This window comes from Ambystoma mexicanum, chromosome 1q (genome assembly GCF_040938575.1).
Source record: "Ambystoma mexicanum isolate Mex_15411 chromosome 1q, UKY_AmexF1_1, whole genome shotgun sequence".
NCBI lineage: Eukaryota > Metazoa > Chordata > Amphibia > Caudata > Ambystomatidae > Ambystoma > Ambystoma mexicanum.
Window position 1 is genome coordinate 936,504,889 of NC_090922.1, and position 25,626 is coordinate 936,530,514.

Here is a 25,626-nt window from a genome sequence, read left to right on the forward strand (position 1 = left end):
AGCTACTTTAGCTTGATCAGTTGGAAAGGCTGCTGGCCGGCATAAGAAATGCAACCGGCACTGATTGATAAATACTGCAAACCTCTTTGGGTCACCAGAAAATCGTTCGGGCGGAGCCAGAGGTACATTCCCAGGTAGGTTGATCTGCACTGGATTCATAGAGGATGTAGAAGGAAGATTTCCCCCAGATGCGGGTAACGGGGTCTGTCCGGCTTGTGACTGTAGCAATTGTCTAGCGAGATCATCTGTTCGCTCCTTGGAAATAATCAGTTCCCTTCTTAGAGCGTTCGTTTCCTGACGGGCTGCATGCACTTCTGCCCTTAGTTCCCCAAGTAACTGGGCTAGCTGGTCGGTATACGAGGTTTCCATAGCGCCTGGACGGGAGTTTTGTGGTAGGCTTTGCGTTCTGTAATGCTCACCTGATTCCCGTAGAGGCGCCGGTCTTGACTGGGCGTATACCGTATCTTCAAAGGTGATGTGTAACACACGGCTGGCTCTTTGGGCTGGACCTCTGTGCACTGTATGTCTGACTCGAAGCGTAAGATGTCTGCAGATAGAAAATATGGGATTAAGGAACTGGGTTATTGAATGTCTCTCTCTTCTTCCCTTTCTCTTCTCCTGTAGAACCCCAAAGGTTAACGCTCTCACCTTAGGTAAGTGAACGCCGTGCTCTCCATCTGCCTCGGGGCAGGGTGCTGTAACCAGTTTCTTCACTGGATAAGGGGAGCAGGCCTCTTGACTTCAGAGGACTGCTGTCCGTCGTTTACTGCACGAACGGTAAGTTTCGAGTAATTCTAATGTCTTTAAAGTCTTTAGTAATGATGTTTCTTGTTTTGCAGGGTTCCGGCGATGGCGGATGACGGGCTGAAGTGAGTTGAAGATGGAGCCCGTGTGATGAATAGAAGCGCCTGGAAGCACGTAAGTAAGCGCTTGTTGCCTGCTTCACGATGCGCTCTAACTGTCTTTTTATTTTGCAGGTACAAGTTCGGAGCGGCTGCAGGGTGCCGGAATACCCACTGGGTTAGATGTGGAAAGGAGTAATGGCACGTGAGTATTAAAGTTCCCCAATGTCTTTAAACGCACCTTGTTTTGTCTTTCAGATGCGGGATGCAGCGCTGAAGGCCTCCGGAGCGTGCAAAGAGTTGTTAAGCTTTTGTCTTTCAGATGCCGGAATGCAGTGTGAAGACCTCCGGAGCGCACGAAGAGTAGGTAAGCCTTTGTCTTTCAGATGCTGGAATGCAGCGCGAGGCGTTGGTGACAGCCGATGGACCAGGTAAGTGAAGAGCTGTCACTGAAGACCGTAATGCTAACCTGTTCTTTATTGTCTTTATAGGTGTTGCTGAAGACTGGATTCAGGATGGTAAGCCTTTTTCCTTAGGCCCAGGATCAGATGCAGAAGACACGATGAGCGTTCTGCTGCAGAGGATGCAGAATAACGCAAAGCAAGATTCATCCATCGGGTGTGGTTTAAATAGCCTCCTGTAGTGCTTAGGTGTCTCCTTCCACAGCCACGCCTAGGTAAGAAAAGAGTTCCTGCTTTCCAGAAGAGTTCCAGTGTTCTGAATCTAGGGAGTGGCTCCTGCCCCTGCCAACAGGAAAAGTAGTTCCAAACAGAAGAGGATCAGAGGCTCAACTGGCAGGCAAGTAAGCAGCATGGTCTGCTGCAGGTAAGTCCACCCAAGCATTATGAGCCCGGCGCTTCCAACGCTGGGACTGGGCATATTTATGAGCCTGGTGCCACTGGCGCCAGGACTGGGTCCAAAAGGTTCCAATTGGGACTGGTTGGCACTCGGAACCTGGGTTATGGATCTGCTTCCAAGGGAGTTGGGAAAACCCTGACCTTTTGGAAGCAGAGATCATGACAGTGTACTCCTCCCCACTCATGATAAAGGAAGAAGCCCAGATTGGATAGCGGACCTCAATTGTGAAACCACCATATCGTCCATCGATCCACTTCCTTAAACTGACCACTGCCTGCTCTCATTTACTATCCAAAATTGCAAACTACCAATTAAACAGAACCCCATCGCTCCTCCGATCCCAACCAGAAATAAAAGGAACATCACGGTGGAAAAGCTCAAGCCATTTCTCCAGCCGCTACTCAACCCTCTACCTGCCACTTCCAAATCCAAAAGAATTAGTGGAAGTTTACAATAAAACCATCACCTCAGCGCTAGACAAAATTGCGCCATCAAGCTGCGCATAGGCAAACCTAAAGCACACTTGAACACCTGGTAAACTTAAAGCCTTACGTAATGAAAAAAGAAAACTCCAAACGTCCTGGAAAAACAATCCTACCACTTCCAACAAAGACAACCTACTTAAAATCACAGCGAACTACAAAAATGAAATCCTACTAGGCAAAAGTAACACCTACAACAATAGGATTGAGAAAGCCAGTTCAAGCTCCAGAGAACTTTTTACCATACTAAGAGAACTGGAATCCCCAACCCCTCCAGGAGACAACTGCATTAAAGACAAAACTTGGTGTACCAAAATCCAAGACACACTAGCTAACAAGATCACCTTATTACAAAACAAAATAATCACAAAAAAAAGTAACCTCCCCACTCAAGTAAACATCACTAAAAGGTGTCCTGACCAGCCCATACCTCCTCACCCTTTTAGATTCACCCACGTATCCACCCTTGATGTGGAAAACATTATTGCTTCACTGAAACCATCCAACTGCCAAGGAGACTCTTGCCCAGCATCTACTATCAAGGAGGCTGCCAGTGAACTTGCTTCCTTTATCACCACGCTTATCAACCTATCCTTCCATACATGCACCGTCCCTACCAACCTGAAAAATTCATGGGTACTCCCTCTTCTAAAGAAACCGTCCTTATACCCAAGTATCCCTACCAATTTCAGACCCATCATAACTGTCCCCTTCCTGCTTAAGATCATCGATAAGGTAGCCTATATCCGGATTCAATCCTACTTAGAGACTTATAACTTACTTGGACTCTGACAATCAGGCTTCAGACCTCAACATGGTATTGAAACAGCCCTGATTGACCTGAAGACCCAGATTGAAGACTTAAAAGACAAAGGAAAATCTGCACTCTTGCTCCTGTTGGACTTGTCAGCTGCTTTTGACTTGGTCGATCACAAGGTGCTTTGCAAACACCTTTCATCAGCGGCGCAATTTTCAACAGAAGCAACAGCATGGATCCAATCCTTCTTAAACAATAGATTGATGAGAGTTTTTTCATCATCTGGAGCAGCAGACCCTATCCCCATAACCTGCGGTGTGCCGCAAGGATCTTGTGTATTGCCAAACCATTAATTGATTACTTAGACCATCTGGGTGTCACCTACACTAATTATGAAGATGACACCCAGATCCTTATACCTCTGACAGGCGATTACGAGACCAATCTAGCAGTGGTGAACAAAATATACCTCATCATTCAGGCTTGGATGACCACTCATGGTCTGTGCCTGACTGATGAGAAGACTGAGCTTCTACTCCTAGCCACCCCATCCAATCAGAAGAAACTGAGTAATCAATATCTCTCTTTCAACATTGATAGCAATGACATCAAGGTGGCGAAGGAGATAAAAACACTGGGCTTCTACTTAGACACCTCCTTGAACCTGCGCAAACAAGTCAGTGCTACGGCTTCGGCAACAGCATACACCTGTAAGCAGATCCACGCCTGCAAACCTTTTCTTTCCACAGAAAGCTGTTTGACTTTGGCCAGAGCTCTTATTCTGTCAGAAATCGATTACTGCAACACATTGTACCTAGGTGCCAGTAAATACATCACCAACAAACTCCAGATTCTCCAGAACAATTCTCTCAGAACAGCACTGGGCATTGCCAGGAGGACGCACATTTCTATGTCTAGGCGTAACAACAATTGGCTATCCATCATGGATAGAATTCAACTCAAAACAGCTTCCCTAACCTACAAATGCCTCAACAACACAGCCCCACAATACCTTGTCAAAGAATTCACCAAGAACATTCCCTTAAGACCTACCAGATCCACTAACTCCAGATGCCTGAGAGTACCCAGATTTAAGCTGAAAAGAGCAGGGGGCAGCAGATTCCCTGTCTTGGCAGCCCAGCTGTGGAACTCTCTACCCATCACCTTAAGAGCCGACCAATCCTTCTACAAATTCAGGAAAAACACTAAACTTTGGCTAACCTCCAAAGACCTCCCATCCTGTTAGATCGCCTCCCACATCCAGCCGTTTGTGCACACCTATGTCTCTCTCATCGTGTCCATCTGCATCGACACGCACCCTGACATTATATTATAAACTTGCTGCAACACGCACGTATCCTTCTCTCCACTGTAAATAAGAGTTAACTATGTATTATAACTGTATTGTAATAACCATGTACTATAACTTTATTGGAATATATCATGTTCTTTCCTACCTGTATTGTAAGTAAGAAAATGCATATTCTTGTAAGGCGCCCAGATACCTTTGGGTGGGGAGCGCCCTATAAATAAATAATCAAACAAACAAACAAACTTAAACAATGTCCTAGAGGCTTGGTTGGTGGAGGGTCATGATCACGCAATAATCATGGAGGGAGATTTTGATTCCAACTGTTCTGAAGGGTCCAATTACAACAGTAAATATTTTCACTGCAAGCAATGTTCTGCTACACATGGCGCTATGTGGACTCATTTATGACTGATTTGGAATTGATACAACTGGATCCTCCCATACAGGGTACCTTTCAAATGTATACTTGTCATAGGGGCAATTCCACATCCTGTATTGACTACTACTTTGTTTCTTCTTCTTTAAAACCCATGAGTGGGAGGCTCTGTTGCTTTGACCCAAGTTTGGGTGACCATTTGATGATCTTATTCAACCTTTCAATTTCTCTTCCCACTCATGACTTGTTTCCGCTTTCGCTTCCAGTAGTTCCAGGAATTAGAAGGTTTTCATGCTGCTCGGACAACAAAACCTACAAAAAACTTGTCTTGTTCCTTATGAAGAGGGCTCCGACTTTTCGAAACCATTTGATAGAGATGAGTCTGAGGAAGGGTCTAATCCTCCTTACTTGGCCGACTTGGATCCACTAGGTATGACCATAGGCCATTGTATTAGATGTTTAGTGTTTGAGCAGGAAAGGTCCTCTAAAAAGATCTACCCTCATTATTTTGATGAAAGGATTGCGATCTCGAAGTATGAAAAATGACAGAAGATCGGGAACCTTGGGGCTGAGGGTCTCTCTAAGGAAGAGTACCAGATATAATAAAAACATATATGTCAACATCATAAAAATCTGGTGAAATCGATCAAGTATAACATGTACTTGAGGGACAATGAAGCCATGTTGGGTTCTCTTATTAATGGCGACTCTAGACCATTTTGGCTGCGTATAAATCATACCGCTGGAACCAGGAGTCTGGGTAGTGTCAGTGGTATTCCAGAGCCAATATGGCTCTCCTATTATACCAAAAAATTCTCCTTACCCGCTGAGTTTTGGAGTTTGATTGACCCCACTAAAGGTCCTTTTACATCTGAATCTTGTCCATGGACCGAGGAAGACCTTACTGGGACCAAACTGAAACCTTCAAGGGCTCCTGGCCCCGATGGATTACCACCTTTTATTTTCAGAAGGGATCCTGAAATGTGGGCCTTTCTTCGAGGAGATTTATAAAACCCATATTGTTCCATACCTCCTGGATCCAGTCAGTGATTATACCGATTTATAAAAAGGGTGAAAACGGTGATCCATCCTATCACAGACTGATCATTTTAATCAACTCTGTAAGTAAGGTGTTTTCTCCACTCCTATTAAGAGAACTCAACACTGCCTTGAATTTAAATCACATCCTTTCTCAGCCCCAGGTTGGCTTTCGGAGGTACATGGGTACCTTGTTACTGCCACGATTCTGGTCCACCTTCTACTTAGTGTCAAATATAAGCAAGCTGGTAACATCTATATGGCTTTGCTAGATATGACATCGGCATTTGATTGTGTGGTATGCCCTAAGTTGTGCTCCAAATTACTGAATTGCAAGGTACCACTGAAATTGGTTCAACCTATAGCTTTATTACATCAAAACCGACTTTGAAGATCCGATTGAACCAAGAATAATAATGATAATAATTTAGCATTTCTATAGAGCTATGAACCCTCAGTTATCTGAGCGCTGCTTATTATTACCCACAGTGTGTGGTGCTCATTTATCGACCTCGAAAGGATGATAGGTTGAGTTTGGCCCTGCCGGGATTCAAACCTGTGCCAGCAGTCCCTGCACAGATGTCAAAGCAAGCGCTCTACTCAATGTGCTATCGGACCGGCTTAGGAAACTACTAAGAATGTACCGGTTTAGGAAACTACTAAGAATCGTAGTTTCCAGTTCTATTTTGGTCAACCTGGGAGTCAGACAAAGCTGTACCTTGGCCCCTACTTTGTTTAATTCTTATCATAGTGGTATAGAGGACTTATGGCAGGGGAATTACATCTTCCCTGTTAAACCGGTGCATGGAAGCATACACTGACTTGCCTTGTCAGATGACATCATCCTGTTTCAAAGGACTCTGCGAGGTTTACAACGCAAGCTGGAAATGTTCCATCTTTATGCCATAAGGAACAATCCTAAGGCAAATGGATCCAAATCGAGAATCATGATCTTCTCCAATTACACTCAACCCAAAATGTTTGGGTGGACTTTGGGAGGGGTTGGAGTAGAGCTGATCTCGTACATGCGTTATTTGGGCTACAATTTGCCAAATTTGAATTCTCTGTCTCTGTGGAAAATTTCTTCGAGGTCAAGGTTAATTCCCTTACTGTCTCAGGTGAAGCGTATATACGCTAAACTGTGTAGATTTTGAATCTAACCAATCTTGAAGTACTATCTTGCCAAAGTTGAGCCCTCACTTTTGTATTGCGTAGATATAACTTCTATAGACCTTGAGCCCTTTCTTAATTCCATGCAGTGCCTCATTTGGAAAACTGTATTGGGTCTTGCAAAATCTATTCCAAATCCAGCCATATGCCACGACCTGGACCTAATGTCTCTGCAGGCTCGTTATCATTTTTAATTATGCAAAAGTTCTTTCACCTTCCAGTAACACATTGTATATTAATTTGAAGAGAATGATGGAGGACATGTCTGTAACATCTATAGAAATCTATAAGAACCAGATGCAGAGCTTGCTATATGGCTCATTCATAGACCTGGCACAGCCAAGGCTAAGCTATTTAGGGATGATTGGCAATACACTATTGATATGATATCCACTTATTCTACATTCTGTGAATATGCTAAATACCCGCATGGGAAAGATCAACTGTCTCTCGATCTGAAACGCATCACCTGTAATAAATTGTAGGGTGTATACTTACATTTTCAGACTTAACCAAATTCGTACTAGAGAGAGGACCAACTGTTGGTTGACATCCCATGCCGATACAACTTCTTCGCTCTGCAGGTTCTGCCATCTATCTGGTGTTCAGAAAACCTTGAATTGTTTGGCACTTGTTAACATTAGGAGTATGATATTCTGGAAAAAGGTGGATAGCTTCTGTACTAGTTTTTCTAAGGAACCAATATGGTCTATATACATGTGGGGGGAAATGTGTCTTTAATTATCTCTTTGGGGAGGTTTTGAAATGATGCAATTAAACTTGCATATGAAAATTAAATGTTCTTTCTGTTTTCGTATCTTGTGAAAAGTTTTCTGTAATGTTATGAAAATTGTATAATGAAATCTCTTTCTAATTTTGTACTTTGTGTAAGGTTTCATGTAAACCTCTTTCATAATAAAAAAGTTTTTTTTAAAAAAAAAACTCAATATAGAAATGTAGGTAAAATACTATAAAAATATACAGAAATATTTACTCAGAATCATCATTTCAAATTGATAAAATTAATATGATACAAATATTTGATCACTGCTTTGTCAAAATAGTTTGTGGCCTGCCGATCGACATTGTCAAAATTCTTTGGAGTGAGAGCGAATCTATTTTATGTATGATTCTTCCAAATATAATAATCCTCTATATTTAAGACTGACCACTTCATTATTAAGTGATATAGGGATTCACTAGTGTTCTACTCACAATACCTACAGCTGGGAATTTGGTCTTTTAACTTCGAGCAAATAGTTATAATTTTTCCCATTGTTAACAGGTACAGCCTAGACTGTAAAAACTGGGTTTGACCGTATGCGTTTGAAAACCTACATAGGTATCGTGGAAGATAACCACTTTCTTTCCCCCCCTAGGCCATGCACTGCTAATCTCTTTGTTAAATCGATTGTATTTATCCAGTCACTTTCAAAGAATTGTTTTACTGAGGACGGCTGTTGACTAAAACATCAGCCATTCCCCAAAAGTGGCTAAGAAGCGTTCACATTTAGCCCTGAACTGGATGACAGGGTCATACTTTCATTTCTTCATAACAGTTTGCAGATCCTTATACAAAGATCCCACTGCTGGAGATATGATATATTTAGAAAGCTGTAATAATCTTCATTTCCACCAGCCGTCTAAAGAGACTGGGCCTAGTTCATAGCATAGTCTCGCTGTTGGAACAGAATTAGGTAATCGCAAAATGTTTGTCCATACTAGAAATTCTATTTTTTCAAGAGCCATGCCCTGGACCTGATGCAAGGCTTCCAACCCATAGAGTAAAGAGGGAATTACTTTAACTTTAATGAAATTGATAAGTGGTATTACTAAGAATCTACCATATTGTCTATCAGTGTGTTTAATCTGCAACATCAAAATAAGTGCCTTTGATTTTAGTTTCTCAAAGATGCCCCGTGTATTTGGAGTACCCCAAAGACAAAGTCAAGATATTTTACTTGTTGCACCAGTTGTGGACGGAAGTTACCTACTTTCCACATATAATTACAAGTCTTTATGTTCATTTTAGAGAATTTTATCATCATTGTCTTGTTGTGATTTATTACTAGCCCTTGATTCACAGCATAATCTTGGATGATGTCAATCAAATATTGGAGCCACTGCTGAGTATGGTCTAATAGAATCAAATCATCTGCTTTTAAAAGCTAACAGGTTTTTGCAGAATCAATAAGCGGAGCCACAAAAGATAAATCTCTTAAAACGTTTCCTATGTCTGACATACATTGGTTAAACAGACAAGGAGCCAATATGCATCCCTGTCGTAAACCTCTTGACGTCTAAAATTGTCTTGTCAGGGCACCACTTTGATTTACTCTTAGTTGGATCTGTGTGTCTGTATGTAGGTACACAAGGATCGCCAACAGGCCCTCTGGAATATTCAATTTATTCTATTTGGCTCACAACAAAGATCTATTAACTGTGTCAAAGGCTAACGAAAAGTCAATGCATGGAAGGAAGACTGGTGGAGCTTCATACCGCCAAGCACTCTGCCATAAAGCAGCTATAATGAAGCCATTAAGAGTAGTTCCAGTCCCTCTTCTAAATCCTGTTTGGAACTTCTCTAACTGCCCAGTCGCAACCTCGCATTCCTCCACTTCTGCAAGTACCAAGAACATCTTACTGTCAGCGTTGAGCAAAGCAATAAGGTGGTAGTTTGATGGATTTAGGTGGTCTACTTTTTTGTAAATAGGGATAATTATCGACAGCTTCCAGGTGTTTTACGTTTCTTCATGATTTCTAATAGGATGAACAAAAGAGCTGCCCACACATCCAGAGCTTGTTGTATTGCATAGTTACTCAGTTCTTTTGGGCCAGGAGCTCTTGAATTTGAGACTCTTCTCAAAAACCAGACCACACCTTCCAAAGAAAAATTCAGAGACCAATTAGTGTTAAGGCAATTGATGCCAAAGTCACGCTTTCTTGATTATACAATTTATCATAATAATTCCCCCAAGATGTCTCTGCAATTGACGTACACTGAAGTTCTACTTCAGCCACGTTTGATCTGTTTATCAGACTCTAAATATACACAAGTGTTTTTGTGTAATAATTTTCAGCAGCTCTTCTCCATCTTTCTGCAGAAGAGTGTTGCGGTTGCCCTTATGCCAGTTTTTATGACGAGGGCAAGTGGTACGAATTTGCCTTTCAATTTTGGGGCTAGATAAGAATGGTTTTTTAATTTGTCTCAAAATAGACCGAAGTTCTTTCTTTTTGCTTTAACAAGTTCATCATTTAAGAAAAAAGAACAATTATAACAATGACCTGTCAATGGTTTTTTGCACTCTTTTTGAGGTAGCTCTGATATAAAATGTGTGCAAAAATCAAAAGGTTATCGGCTATTAGTTCCACCATTTTGTCTTCCAAATAAGGGGTGGGAAATAGTGAGTAATATGAGCATTAAAACGTGTTGCATTAGAGATACACCATGCTTCCTCATTGGGTTGACCACCAGATTTGTAAATTTATGTTGTATTCTCTCTCAATCCCAACACTCAATTTAAAAACAGCAGTCAGCATGCTATGATACTATGATCACTCAGGTCTAGAGGTACATATATATAGTCGATATATGAACTATGGTGTCCCCCTTGCCATGTAATTTGTGTAAGGCAAGACGTCCAAACAACCAGACAGTAAAAACACTCCTCTAGGAAAAAGGTCTCAGTGCACCGCTTTGCAAGGAAAACAAGATTTATTTTGTATACAAAAACGAAAAAGGGATCAGAAGGTCCCGTAGAACCAAACTGGTACGGAGCTCTCTTTTAGTTCAAAGCAGGTTAACTCTAAACCGAGAATTTTGGCAGCTGGAAACCTATGATCTAGTTCCCATGGATTTGTCCTTCAGGAAGGACACAGCCCTACCCTCACTCTGCCGTTCACATTCCACTCTTGTTCCACAGGCCTACACCTTGATACAATTAGATAATGTTGCTATTCTCAGCTTCACTACTGGGGCTTGGGAAAGGGAAAATGATTGGAACCTTTCATTATGCCGCGCTGCTACACCTCCAACATAGAATACAAAATCCTAGGCCTCACTTCCAATATGGCGATTCTTCAATGTTTACCGCACCCATGCCAACCGTGTACATTCTCATTGTTATACATTATATTTCACTACTGCTACACAATATCACCCATGCCCTAGACCTGGGCCAACCTAAGCTTCTAGAACTACTTTAAAAATACATGTGTTGCTCCAGCTGCGCTCCCCACCCCTTCTACAGCCGCGTATCTTCACTTTTCTCATGAGCTAATAGATTTTTCTTAGCCTGAATTGGTTGGCCTTGTATGGGAGCTGTATGTGCATCCCAACATTTGCCTAGGTATGACATCCTAAAATTACCATTGTTAATGAAGTTACCCAAATAGCCATCCCAAGAGGGAAATTAAAACAAGCATTGGCAAAGTTAACCATTTTTGCTGCTGTGATTGCATGGGAGAGGCATTTGCCAGTTAGTGCCGTAACGGTACTGCCTGGTCATAATAGTGCAGCATTTATAAATGTAATTATACCATGTCTTCTATGTCCGTAACCAACTGTACTCCTGCCCCATGGTTGCTACGATTGTAAATGCAATTCTACCGCGTTGTTTATGTCTGTAACAACTTCTGCATGTGTTCTAACACGCCCAGATACTCCAGGGTTCGGTGCGATATACAAATAAATAAAACAAAAACTAAACAAACAAACAAACAAAACTAGAAAATGGTATGATTAACTGGGCATACGATTTCAGTGTGTGGCTAATGCCTATACATATGCCAACACTGTTGGCTTTGCCAATGCTTGTTCTTTGGTCAGATTCCAGAGACACACACTGTTTATAAAAACAAGTGGCTAAAGGCAAAGTTTGTTAAGACATTTTTATTACAACAGTAGTGCATGTAAACATGCAATTAAACCATTTACTCTCAGAAGACTGCTTGGATATAACCCTGGAAGGACATTCAGGGGACAATGTGTGGTGTTACTCCTTCATAGAGCTAGCTCAAAGAGATTCCAGGGGAATGACTGTTGGGGTGGGGAGTGGCATATCGTGGGTAGGAATTACCGTAGGCACTAGGATGGCCAGAGCCATCAACGATTGGGGAAATAACCAAACAACACCCACAGGCTGCGTGTCCCTCCTCACAGCTCATCTCTCGCCTCTCTTTGCTTCCTGTGACAATAGTTTTGGCTTATAGGCAGCACTTTCATCACTGCCTAACAGCCAAAACTAAAAAAGAAGGTCCATTGAGTTGCACCTGTCCAATGTAATAAAGAGGCGATTGTGTGCAACTGAAAAACCTACCTTTGGTGTGTCCTAGCTTTGTGCTGTAGTTTCTCGAGTTTGGCCTCCCGTCATTGTACATTAGATAGGCTGTGCTGTTGTCCTATTAAAAAAAATGCAACTGTTCAGTTTGTCCAGTACTTCAAAACAAGCTTTAAATCCAAACACATTATCGAAGACAGACCATTTTGTATATTGTCTGCCTCTTGATGAAAGGAAGAAAAGGGGCAATGCAACAACTTCTGCCGATTTACAAAGAATTACCAGGAGTAAGTTTGACATATGCCTGCCTTACTCTTCTCTTTCAAGGAGTAAGTCAGAGTTAATCTTATTAACTTCTTTATGAATCAGTCTCTTTGCATGGTTGATGAAAGGAATGAATTTGATGCAGTGAAACGCATTCCATAACACACTTGGTCAAATATAGTTTTTCCAAACTGCAAAAAAGCATCACAGAGAAGAGAGTAGCCCTACCCTCGTAATGCCTCAAAAATAGACACCAAATTTCAGTATGGTGACTCAATATCAGAAATCAATTGCAACAATGCACAATGCTAGTGCTTACTAACTAGGTTCTGCAAATCTCTCAAGCAACCATTCATACAACACATCATCGTATATTAAAAAAAACGTTATTCTTATAAAGACATGCATTCTTTAAAATGCATAAACAGACATTACACTACTCAACATGGATCATTTAAGTACAAGAATGCAGAAAAAAGTGCTTCTCAATGCAACATTACAAAAAACATGTTTCAATATGCCATAAAGTGCATAGTGCATTAAAGTGCAAAACAATTTTTAGTACAACAGTATTCAAATACACTGTGTGGGGGAATAGTGTCTGTGTGTCTCACTGTCTGACCATATATTCAGTCTAACTTCATCTTGCAATCACTTGATGGAAACATTAAAAGTTATCACCAGAAAGATTTTTGGGGGTCGACACTACGTGTTTCGTCCCATAGTGGTTAGAATATATTCACCCATAATGCTTCTTCCAAGAAAATATGAAGGGCCTTCATCAGGAGATAAACTAATTCAAAACTGAAGCCAATTCATGCACATATTAAAAATGCAACTCAAATTTCCAAGTTTATCCCTGTTGATAAAAACATAGAGAGAGATTTGTAAAACCTATATGATTAAAATATATGACAATGTGTTGTATGAATGGTTGCTTGAGAGATTTGCAGAATATTGTAAGCAATAACAGAGTGTGTTGTTAGAATTGATTTCCGATATTGAGTTGCCATAATGACCTTTGGTGTCCATTTTTGAGGCATTATGAGGGCAGGGCTACTCTCTTCTTTGTGATACATTGTAGTATTTTCCATCTATTTGAGTAGTAGTCCTTTCTTAGGTTAAATTCGAGGGGTGACCCTTTAGAGATTTTGCAAACTGCAGTAAATACAGTTACATTTCCTGAAATTGTAAATGACTGCCATAATTTGGAGTCAGAAAATCTGGACTTTTTTGTCAAAAGTGGGCAGAGTAAATTTTTGAGAATCCAAACGAAGGTCAACTTGCAGGATAAGCAAGCCCCACACGAGGAAAGGACAAAGTCCACTCAATGTATGCACATGTGGAAACCAACAACATCAAAAACAATATAAAACAGAGTGGACGATAGTTTGAAATTGCTACAGTCATATGTTTGTAGACAAATACTAACATTTATATCACAACGTTAGGGGAGTTCCATTGGGTAAATAAGGTGCTCTACATCAGGAGAAAGGCCTCTGATTCAGGACACAATGCTATGACTGTACAACAAAGTATTTATTGATGCCACAGAACACAACATGACACATCATGTGTCTGGTTCTTATGACTGTTTTCAATATAAATTGCAACTAACATTTTGATTCAGCCTCTTGAATCTGCTAAGTCTCTATTTTTATAATGATCCGAGTTCACAGGATTCGGTTTGGGTCTGGCTCAGCCTCCTATCCCACTGACATTGCTGGAACCCGGGACCTGAAACGTAGAACCCCAGGTAGTCAGAACATAGGGTCCACACAGTTCCATGTTACATCACATGATGTCGCAGGTTAGTGCATCTGAGATACAACACACTTTCCTTCCTTGCAAATAAGTGAATAGCAAAGAGAACTTGACAACACTAGCATCGCACATGTGGATACTCGGTGACTTAAAGAACATGTTTAACAAAGAACAACAGTAAGTCTTCATTCACATTAAGATAACAATAACTGATACTAACCCTTGCGTTGAGTACTTAGAACCCAGTGGAGAGGGACTGTGGCTCATCAGCCATATCTCGGTGGCCTCACAATAGTGAGGTTAGACTGCTTTGCCCATGTGGCAAAGCTGGATCCATCCTCCCTCTGGGTCAGCAGATGGTTACCTCTGCCTTTGTGTTCAACTTCATTACAACTGTGGTCATGGCCACATGCCCTACATTCCATAAAGTACCGTCCTGCGTAACTTTAGAGGACTTGGACATTTTCTGCACACTGCATGGCTCACTGACCTTTGATGCACCTTTGGGTACTGAGTACAGTAGTTTGATGCACGCCCTTTCCACCAGTGCTATGGATTGCTATTTGGCTGCTTTCTTCTTATTGTTAATCCTGTGATACTTCCCTGCGGACAGCTTTATACTCTCTCTGTGCAACTCCTTATTGCTTCTCTGCCTGTCCTTGCAAACCCCAATGAACAGGTCAATGTCCTTGTCTACTACTGGCTATCAGAGGTGCTCCTTCACCGAACCCATGGTCCCCATTAGATCAGAATGGTCAAAGTGTGTATTTTCAATAATCCATTCCTAGGCCACCTCCAGTGGTTTACTTTGTTCAGCCTTCCATAATGCTCTCTCTTCTATGATGAGTTTGCCTCACACTTGAGCTCCTGGCCTTACTCCATCCTCTACCAGTCTGAGACGGGAGCACCCCTTTATGGCCATTGACTTGCCAACCTAGTGGGTTGCATCATTTGCCTCCAGGTTCTCCCATTCCTCCTTGACTGGGATACACCACCCCCTCCCACAATGCACTCACTGTGGAAATCACAGGAATCACAGTCCAGTACTTCACAATCATTCCTTCTCTCATTAGTGTCAGATAATAGTGTACGCTGTGATAAGCAATCTGCCACCACGCTGGAGCAATCTGTCTTATGCTCAACAAAGTATCGAAATTCTCTAATTTTAGATAGTACTCTAGCTATCCTGGTTCAGACTTCCGTTGCCCCATCAGCTTTCAGGAAATTTGCCAACTTGTTATGATCTATTTTGAGAGAACACTCTGCCCCCCGCAAATTGTCAGATATGTTCTGCACTCCAGAGGCAGGCAAATACCTCTCACTCGATGACAGAGTCATTCCTTTCTGGATCAGTTAAGAAATGGTAGACAATTGTTTCAGTGGCTCTTTTTTGCTGGTGTAGATGGCTGCAATCCTTTCACACTTGCATCCACCGTGAGAGTGGAATGTCGGTTTGCCTCAAAATACCTTAGAATTGGAACCTTCAGTGCGCTTTCTTTAGCCTTCCTGTTCCGCCCCCAAAATAAAGGGAAAACTTTTCATCACTAACTTCTGAAGAGGCTTGAGCACTCTGAAAATTGTTTTCAGTAACTTGGCATAGTATTCGCACATCTCGAGGAATGACATATTGGTCCAAAGCAATGTCATTAATCTATTGCTCTCCATATATCCCAATGCGATTTTGCACATTGCATATATTGCCAGAATTTAAGGTCCGATTATAATAATGAGCAGGCTTTGCCTTAGTTATACCAATATTGTGTATTTTAGGGAATTAGCCATGAGCAATATTAACTGCGATTAGATGACCCTCAATGTATGTACGGCACATAATATGGAATCATCAGTTCAGAAATACGTAGCACTGTGCATCTTCAAGGTAGAGCCTTTTAAATCAGCACTGTGCATTTTGTTTGTGGCTGTTTTGCCAATATTCACATATACAAAGAACGGGTATGCATAGTTCTGTACCTTAGGGTACAGGTGAAAAATCAGTGGCAATGGCAGAAGGCCATGGACTTGCAGACTGGCAATTGTGGTGACCAGTAAGGTGCTTTGCTTTGCTTCTTTCTGGCGGGAAGAGTACCAGTGGGACAACAAGGAAGATATCACCTTCGTGGCACTGGAGAAAATATCAACCGACTTAAGAGGTGGAGACAGAGAACTCCAACTACGCCAGAAAGAAGCAAAGCTGATATGCAAATATCGCGCAGTTACTTTTGGACTAAATAGTGACCATGATTTCCATGTTTTCCTGTAAATATTCATACATAAACTCATGAGGGTTTCTGATAATACATGTAGTAGGGACACAATTGATGTAACTTCCTTCCATGTTCTAATCCTATATAAAGCCCATACCAACACCTCCATCCCATCGGCTGGCACTCTTGCCCCCATTGCACCAAGGTCTTGCCCACCTCTGGGCCAACGCACCATTGCCTTTCCTGCCCACAGATTAGGGGGACACACTACATCCCCCCCTCCCCTCACCTCCACCCTGACTGTACCTATACAGCCCCAATTCTGCAAACCTCAGGGACATATCCTATAGCAACGTCATAACTCACCACGCGAACACTTGCATACCATGACTGGTTCAAACATACCATCAGAGCTATCCCTCCACAGCACCCTATCAGACTAATCCGTCTGATGGACCAGGTTCGGTCTGGACATTTCCAAATTGATAACTACATTTTTCACCCCTGTGACGTAAACCTTGACAGCTACCAACCCGCGGGACGGTCTCCTTAGACCAATCACACCGCTCGATGAACCAACCAATCCACGCTATGCTTCTATAAATTCACGGAAGCAGTGCCGTTCTGAAGCACACGGATTTCCGAGAATGCTCACACGCAAAGAACTCGCCGGACCCGGCCAACGGTAAGCCTCCCACTAGACGCCCCTCCATAGACGTCCCCTCCTGGCCTCCTGCCAAATTGCTACAACCTAGCACCTTCACCTCTCCCGCTAGATAACGAATTCACCTTACTGGTCACCACAATTGCCAGTCTGTAAGTCACCACGCGGCCCATTCAGGGCACACCACATTAGTCGCCCTTCTGCCACTCGTCCATGGGTCCATCCCTGCTGAGAACCCTATCTATCTACTTTTCAGATCGGCTATCGAGCCCCCTGGCGCCCTTATCTGGGAGGACCAGCCACAGCATCTTGAAGCCCACCCCCTAACTCAATTGGGTAAGACTCCTCCTTTTCTAATTCCTCCAACAAGACTGTCATACCAAATTCTGTTGGCCCTTGACTCAACTAATTGACTCTCTTTGTTTTCTTTGTCTCCCTTGGTACATTGTCACTTACTCTGTCTCATTTTGCTTTAACTGTAATTATGCCCAAATGTAACTATCAATTGTTGATTGATAGTTAATGATTGATTTTCTATAAATGTATGCATATTGGATGGAATATATATGTCATGAATAACAATGGGTTTCACCATGTCACCTCACTGTGTGCATCACATCACCATCAAACCAACTCACAAATCACAGCCTTGAAAAAGACTTAGGTTGAAACGCGCGTCGGCTGTGTAGCGATTTACCATGTCAAAAATTGTCATTCATTTCTACAATGATGTTTTCTTTGGTGCTAATTAACCAAAAATAAAAAACCAAATTAATGACTAAGACTTGACTGGACCTTATCATTGATTAATTCGCTCAACAGCGACCACTGGACCATCAAACCCGACCAGCGCCCAACTGATCCAGAGTTTGTCATCCCCATAAATCTTCTAAACAAATGGGAACCCCGGAGTTGGTTCCTGACAAACCAGGATCCAGGCTGCTGGTCCAATTCAGAAACAAGAAAAGAGGAGGTGCGCAGGAGAAAGGAGTCCCGCCACTAATAACTCCACCATTGCTAAAACGTCAATTGAACTACATTTGTATATTTCACTCTAAAATATATGGTCACTTACTTTTTGCGTATATTCATGGGTGCCAGCTTTTGATTTTTGCTATGGGGGAAAAAGTCTTTCGGCATATGTTATCCTTGCAGCTGATAATTCTTTACCCTTTGCTGTGCTGCTTAAATGCGGTTAGTTGGGGTTGTGCAATGTATCACAACAGTCACCAAGAGACTGGCATACAACAAGGGGCTTGTCACACACTGCTTAACCAAGTGTGTGATCCTCTGCAAAGAATTTAATCACACAGGGCATTAAGTAAAAACATTGTGAGTTATCAAAGCCTGCAATCTTTTCTACATAATAAAAAAAGAGATATGGTTACAGCTTCAGTGACATTGAGGGTGAAAAATCACTGGTGACCTGGGTCTCTCATCCATGTAGTAACAAGGACAGACCCTGCTTAGCTTCAAAGTGAGGACAAGGCCAGTGCCCTTGGGCCAAGGTGCCTAATAAGTGAAGCAAAGTTACAAGACCACTTAGAGCAACATGGCCTGAGGGGGCTGGCCCCTTCCTCATTTTGAAGCTAAACAGTACTGTGCGTATATTCAATAGTGCCAGCATTTGATTTTCGCTATTGGGTGTAGAAAGTACCTGGGCATATGTTATTCTTGCAGCTGGTAATTTCTTTCCTATTTCCGCGCTGCTTAAATGGGGTTAGTTGGGGTCGTACAATGTATCACAACAGTCACCAAGAGACCGTCCATAAAACAAGGGGCTTCGATACAGGACAGGACATTTCGGCATGGCCAGTTAGAAGCACACCGTTATGGCGCAACCGTTTCACCGCAGGTCCTGTTTGTCCACGCCCAGTTAGACACAAGCCAGTTGGGCACAGGGACCTCTAGCGCAAGGATGTTTAGGCGTGAGAGGTAACAATTGGCATGCCATGAACCTGCAGGCACTTTGCATTTAGTACCTCTTGGTGTAAGGATGTTTTGGCACGAGAGGTCGCAATTGGCATGAACCTGCAGGCACTTTGTATTTTGTAATATGGATGAAATGTGAAAAACATTTATTTACTGCAACATTATAAAACAGGATGGGACATGTATTACACCGTCGTGGCAGAATTGAAGATGTATTAAACATGAAACACACTTATTTACTGCACAATTATAAAAACAGAATGGAACACAATGGAACATGTATTACACTGTCTCTATGCGAAATGCTAAAAATCAGGGTGAGAGATCCATAGACAGCTGTCTAGTTTTGAAGCTATTTTATTTTGCCTCAAAAACGATTTTGCACAGATGAATATATTTAAACATTTACACGACTTTCGATAAGCACAAATGTTTTTGCAGGGAAAATACAGGTGAGTATCGTCCTTTTCTATTGTCGAGGAACAATTTCCACAGTGATGCACCAGTATGCAGTACAGATAAGTAGTGACATAGAATTTTTACAGAGTGCGACCCAGGACTGTGGTAGGTCCGGGGGCACTTAACACAATAGTGAACACAACACTATCTATAAACACATGTACACGGGGGTTGTGTCACAAAACATCGACACAGAGGTGTTTCGGCCAAACGGGGCTGTGTGAGAGCCCGAGGTGGTGGTGGCCTTCATCAGAATAATCACTTATTAGTGGTGCTGTCCGTACAGGTAATCTGTGGGGGAAGGGATAGCTGTCAGGATCTCGGGTAGTAGATGATTCATTTAAATATTAATAAATAATGGCTGATTGGTGCCCGAAAATACACTGGAGGTGTATTTCAATGGAACAGCTTACCGTCTGCTGTGGTGCAGCGCGGACACTGTGCTGGGAGTCCTGTTGTGGGTGCCGGACTCTTGGAAGCATGTCAGCATGTGACATGGAAGGACTTGTGAAATTCGGGTCACTAAGGCAAATTAATATAGCCTTGAGTCTCAAGGAGCTGTGAAAGAGAAGGAATGTATGCCGTTATCTTTACACTTGGGGGACCGTGTCTAATCTAAAGCATGGGCCAAAATGCATCCAGCGAGGGATAGTGTGGTACGTGTTGGACCAAGAGCTAGGGACTCCAGGGGTGAGGGTGTCTCCAAGAAGTGGTGCAAGCCTAATGATGGTTGGGCTATCTGTTACATCCGCTGCCGTAAGCAGGGAACAAGTATTAATGCTACTGTGAACTAAGGGCTAGGAGGTGCCGCTAAATATAGTCCAAGGTTTATTAAAAGGTTAAACCCACGAGCAATCCTAACTACAACAGCAAAAAAGAGGAGGCGACATCAATCTAGCCCTCACTAGGCTCGAACAAAAATGGGTCCACAGACTGGACACAGTGAAAACTGGCCTTAATATCACCGTAGAGTGGAAACACTTCTGGGACTGATCCCTACTTTTGCACCCAGACCTCTTATAGGGACATCAGATGTCCATCACAGCTCCGTTCGTGACTTTACCATCAGGGCACCAGCAGGGCTCCATGTTTTATCATTGTTTTTATCATTGTGCACCTTACAACACCAGTATGAATATGCACCACCAATGCTATTTTCCTGTGTTATGTCCAGTCTGCTCTCCGATACTCTGTAGCACCTTGTAAAGATAAAATTGGCACATTCATAGGTGAGTGACTCAGCCACTGATTACCAATGTGTTTTATGTGATGTAATTATTGGCCTTGTCATCCGCAGTAATCACATAACAATGCACAACCAATGCTGGTTTCCTATGGGTCGTGTGTTTTCCCGACCTGCGGCACTTCTGCACCCTGTCAAGACAAACTGTAACATGTACTTAATCACAGAAGCATCAAATGTATTGGGGCTGTATCATCCGTTGCCATCACAGTACTATGCCCAGATCACGACCCATTTACATCATTGTGTTCGTTTATGGTGTGTATAACATGTTTATACCAACGGCTTTAAACGTGTTTTCTATATAGGGCATTCTCAGCCACAAGTTTAGCCATGCTACCATCAATCAGGTCCGATGTCCCTAGCCTTAGCGCCCTAGTTGGGCCACTGTCCACCCAGTCCACTCATTTGCCTTGGCTATCCACATTTTGGAGTTATTTGTGCCATTTTTATGGGCTTCTCACATACGGGTCAACTTTACCTCGGATGTGCCTACCTGCCATTGGCTCAATACACTCCACCAATAGTGATGTCTGGTATTAACCCCAAAGCTCCACACTCACCCTAGCACCCAGCAGGCACCCTATTAGCTGGTTGCTGTGCTGGGTGATTGCTTTTAACAAATGGCAATGACACTCCTCGGCAGAATCCATTGCCGCGAGGAGTGCAGTCGCCATTGATGGGCATCGGTAAGTGAGGCTGCTATTTTGCGTGGACCTGGCTTTTTCATATAGTAAACAGCTTAGGCACCAGCTCTCCCCACTTGTCTCACTGGGTTTTTACGATCCTTTTGGCTCCTCACGCACTGATTATTTATACAGTCATGTTTTCAGTCATTTCTGCCATGGTAATACATCTGCACACCGCGGCAGCGCTTCCGCTTTAGAAAAAGTGCTTTTACTATCACTATGTTGGTGGCGAGTGACCTCCATCTTCACCTTGCTCTTCCAATTTACCACGGGCATTTCAGCTTTAGAATAACCACGTTGAGTAGAACTGCAATTTTGAAACCACGGGTTTGGCAGCTAGTGATTTCCATCTTGCATATACTTGTTTTTATGCGCAATCCTTTGTTGACACCGTCCCCGCATGGGCCCACACCACGACCACACTGGTTACTCCGGGCTATCACCATTATACACGGGCACAATACTCTAACGTGTCACTGCCTGGCCCACCACGCTCGCTGTGAGAGCGTTTTTAACCTTTTAATAAACCTTGGACTATATTTAGCGGCACCTCCTAGCCCTTAGTTCACAGTAGCATTAACACTTGTTCCCTGCTTACGGCAGCGGATGTAACAGATAGCCCAACCATCATTAGGCTTGCACCACTTCTTGGAGACACCCTCACCACTGGAGTCCCTAGCTCTTGGTCCAACACGTACCACACTATCCCTCGCTGGATGTATTTTGGTCCAGGCTTCAGATTAGACACGTTCCCCCAAGTGTAAAGATAACGGCATACATTCCTTCTCTTTCACAGATCCTTGAGATCCAAAGCTATATTAATTTGCCTTAGTGACCCGAATTTCACGAGTCCTTCCATGTCACATGCTGACATGCTTCCAAGAGTCCGGCACCCACAACAGGACTCCCAGCACAGCGTCCCCGCTGCACCACAGCAGACGGTAAGCTGTTCCATTGAAATACACCTCCAGTGTATTTTTGGGCACCAATCAGCCATTATTTATTAATATTTAAATGAATCATCTACTACCCGAGATCCTGACAGCTATCCCTTCCCCCACAGATTACCTGTACGGACAGCACCACTACTAAGTGATTATCCTGATGAAGGCCACCACCACCTCCGGCACTCACACAGCCCCGTTTGGCCGAAACACCTCAGTGTCGATGTTTTGTGACACAACCCCCATGTACATGTGTTTATAGATAGTGTTGTGTTCACTATTGTGTTAAGTGCCCCCGGACCTACCACAGTCCTGGGTCGCACCCTGTACAAATTCTATGTCACTACTTATCTGTACTGCATACTGGTGCATCACTGTAGAAATGGTTCCTCGACAATAGAAAAGACGATACTCACCTGTATTTTCCCTGCAAAAGGAATGTCTGTCCAAAAAACATTTGTGCTTATCGAAAGTCGTGTAAATGTTTAAATATATTCATCTGTGCAAAATCGTTTTTGAGGCAAAATAAAATAGCTTCAAAACTAGACAGCTGTCTATGGATCTCTCACCCTGATTTTTAGCATTTCGCATACAGGTACCCTACTGGGCATATCAGGACTCCGCCAGGCGCTCTTTATTTATCCCTACACTGTCTCTGGGCAGCATTATAAAACTGAAAAAACGAAATAAAAACACATTGGTGCTGAATGCTGGCTTCGAGAACCCTGCCCTGCAGGAGTTCACGACCCAGCACTTAACCATTATGCTACAATGATATTATTGTTTGGATGCTCACAAGTTTCATACTTAGCCTTTTACAATTGGACAAATTAAATTGCAGAATATTTTTTTTTAAAAAGTATGTATGCACCTTGAATCACTAAGCCATTGTGGCATAGTGGTTGAATGCTGGTCCTTGAACTCTGGCAGACCAGAGATCAAGACTTTTTTAAAATCTTTATTTAAAACAGTATATTTTGGTAAAAACTCTGTATTTTGGACTAAGCAGTCTAACAAGCATGCCTTTGATACATGTGGCGTCCTTCATGGAAATGTTCACCCAATCACTGCATGATTTTAAGAAAATCTTTTGAGCTGCACTACCAACGGGTTAATAATAGCTGTGTGTCTTCCATTGCACGTGAGCCAGCGCAAACAAGACTTTCTTTGCAGCTCAAGGGAGGGGCTTGCCACACAGTCCCATTATTCCAGTAACATTTTGAGCTACTTTTAGACTTTGAAAACGGCGGTGGCACGTAGACCTCGCTCATCTCCAGCCACTTATTCTCACTTTCCCCAGCTGGAAAAAAAATATTTTACTCCCCACCCCACCCCCTCTGATTCTACATTACATACCTCCTACTTCAATAACTTACAGATCCCCTACTGTCATTCAACCCAAACAAATAAAGGTGCAGGAGAAATCATGAATATAGCCAATTTACGTGTGCTGTATATATTGTTATATGCCATACGTCCCTTATTATTTGTAATATGATCATTCAGATTTCCGTTTTACTTTGCATTTTGGGACTTGTAATACAGGATTTGGATTCTACAAGTGTCATACCCAACCTTTTATCATTGAACATATTCAATTACAGGCTAAGTATGAAAATGTATGCCCCATGAAGCACCAAGCCATTGTGGCCTAGTGGTTAAAGGCTAGGCCTTATACTCTGCCAGACGTGGGTTCAAAGCTATATGTTTTTATTAAATTGTAACTAATTTAATGTAATTAAAAGAAACGCAATGCAACTGGGAGGTGGCAAGGTTTGTTGCAGTGCATTCCTTTGATCTTATTTGGCATGAGGATGTTTAGACGTGGCTGGAATGTCAGCCACGTCCAAATATCCCTCGTGGCAAAATAACAGCGCCGGAATGGCTTTCGCACAGAAAAGGATGTGCCGAAAGGGGCGCTGCAGCGAAATGGTGGCCGCCAAATCGGGCCGCGCCAAAAGGATGGTGTCAAAAAGGGGTGTACTGTTTGGAGCACGCTGCTTAACCAAAGTGGCAAATAATGTAATCTCACTGCGCTTTGCCTAATTAATGTAAGAAAGGCATGGTATCAACAGTTAGACAGACACAAGTAACCACAGTTCAAGGGTATTTATTAAACTTCAAAAAGGGTTTGAAAATCGGCTATCTAATCCTAAATCTAAAGATGGGAGCAAGCTACGACCATCAAATAATAATAACGCAGTCCTAGTGGTGTCTTGTCAAAATAAGAGGGCCTATATTAAAAAAACCTATTGCCAATCCTTACCTCTAAATACAAATAGTGTGGGAAACAATGTTCTGTAAAAGAAAGAAGTGTTCAAGAAATTAATGTCAGGATATTCAGGCAGCTGGTCTCCCTTCCCCACATTATCAGCACAGTACAAGGCGGTACACTCGAGATTAGCACAGTCTCTGCTGTCTCTAGCATGAGGGCACAGTTCAAACATTAGCATATGGGCCTTCCGTGCCCAAGTCTCTTTGCCTTTCAAAGTCTGTTCTCTCAGAGGGCCTGATGAGACAATCAAATAATATTCCTTTCCTCTTTAGGATTTCACACATGCTAAATTTCTCAGGTGATTCACTATTCACCTCGGATCCCCTTCAGCCGGGCTCAGATTCCTCTTAACACAATGCTTGTGGAATTTCCATGTATCCAATTTCTTGTGTGATTCTTGGTTCACCCTGTAACCCCCTCAGCCTGGCTCCAATCCGTTTCAACACAATGTTAACACAATGTTCAATCAGTCTCCCTCCGCCTGGCTCGGACCAATCTTAATTCACTTTAACACCAACTTGCTTTAACCCAAAGCTTCAATTGATCTCCCTCATTCGGACATAGACCAACTTTATCTACTTTGGCATCAATTTTCTTTACTGTATCAGCATCGAAGACTTTCGATTGTGCACAGGATTTTGCTTGTCCCGCTCCAGGACCACTTCGATTCACAATCCTTTTCCACGCTTTTGCTTTTGTCACCTCGCAGTTGGATACCTTACAGAGACCTTCGAATGAGCACGCACGTGCTGCCGGACCACCCTGTCAATAGGTATTGTATCTTGGTTTCAAAGTTCACTCACTCATCTGTTGTTCAATTTTACTTGCGTTGGTTATCACATGCATTTCATACATTGTTCGCTTCAGCAGTCATCTTACAATGTTGCTGCTTGCAATCTTGGCTTCAGCACAGGCCGGTCGGGTATCTGCCACGCCAACTCACTGGCTGTGATGATTTCACTGGTGCTGCTTTGTTGTGGGAGCCAAGGATTGTACCACGGTAGCAGGCGACTCTCCCCTCCTTGACTATTGATGCGGGAGGGCCCCGAGTACCACTGTCACACAATGCAGGAT

The 25,626-nt window shown here is 42.7% G+C and overlaps 1 protein-coding gene across 7 annotated transcripts in view; it reads right to left on the minus strand.

The window, feature by feature from the left end:
- The window catches only part of DNASE2B (deoxyribonuclease 2 beta), a 534,491-nt gene that overhangs the window by 440,132 nt on the left and 68,733 nt on the right, over positions 1-25,626 (minus strand). For all 7 annotated transcript variants that reach the window (XM_069641599.1, XM_069641595.1, XM_069641596.1 and 4 more), the window contains one exon: positions 12,154-12,235. In XM_069641599.1, the coding sequence (XP_069497700.1) occupies positions 12,154-12,235 (82 nt within the window). The remainder of the gene's footprint in view (positions 1-12,153; positions 12,236-25,626) is intronic.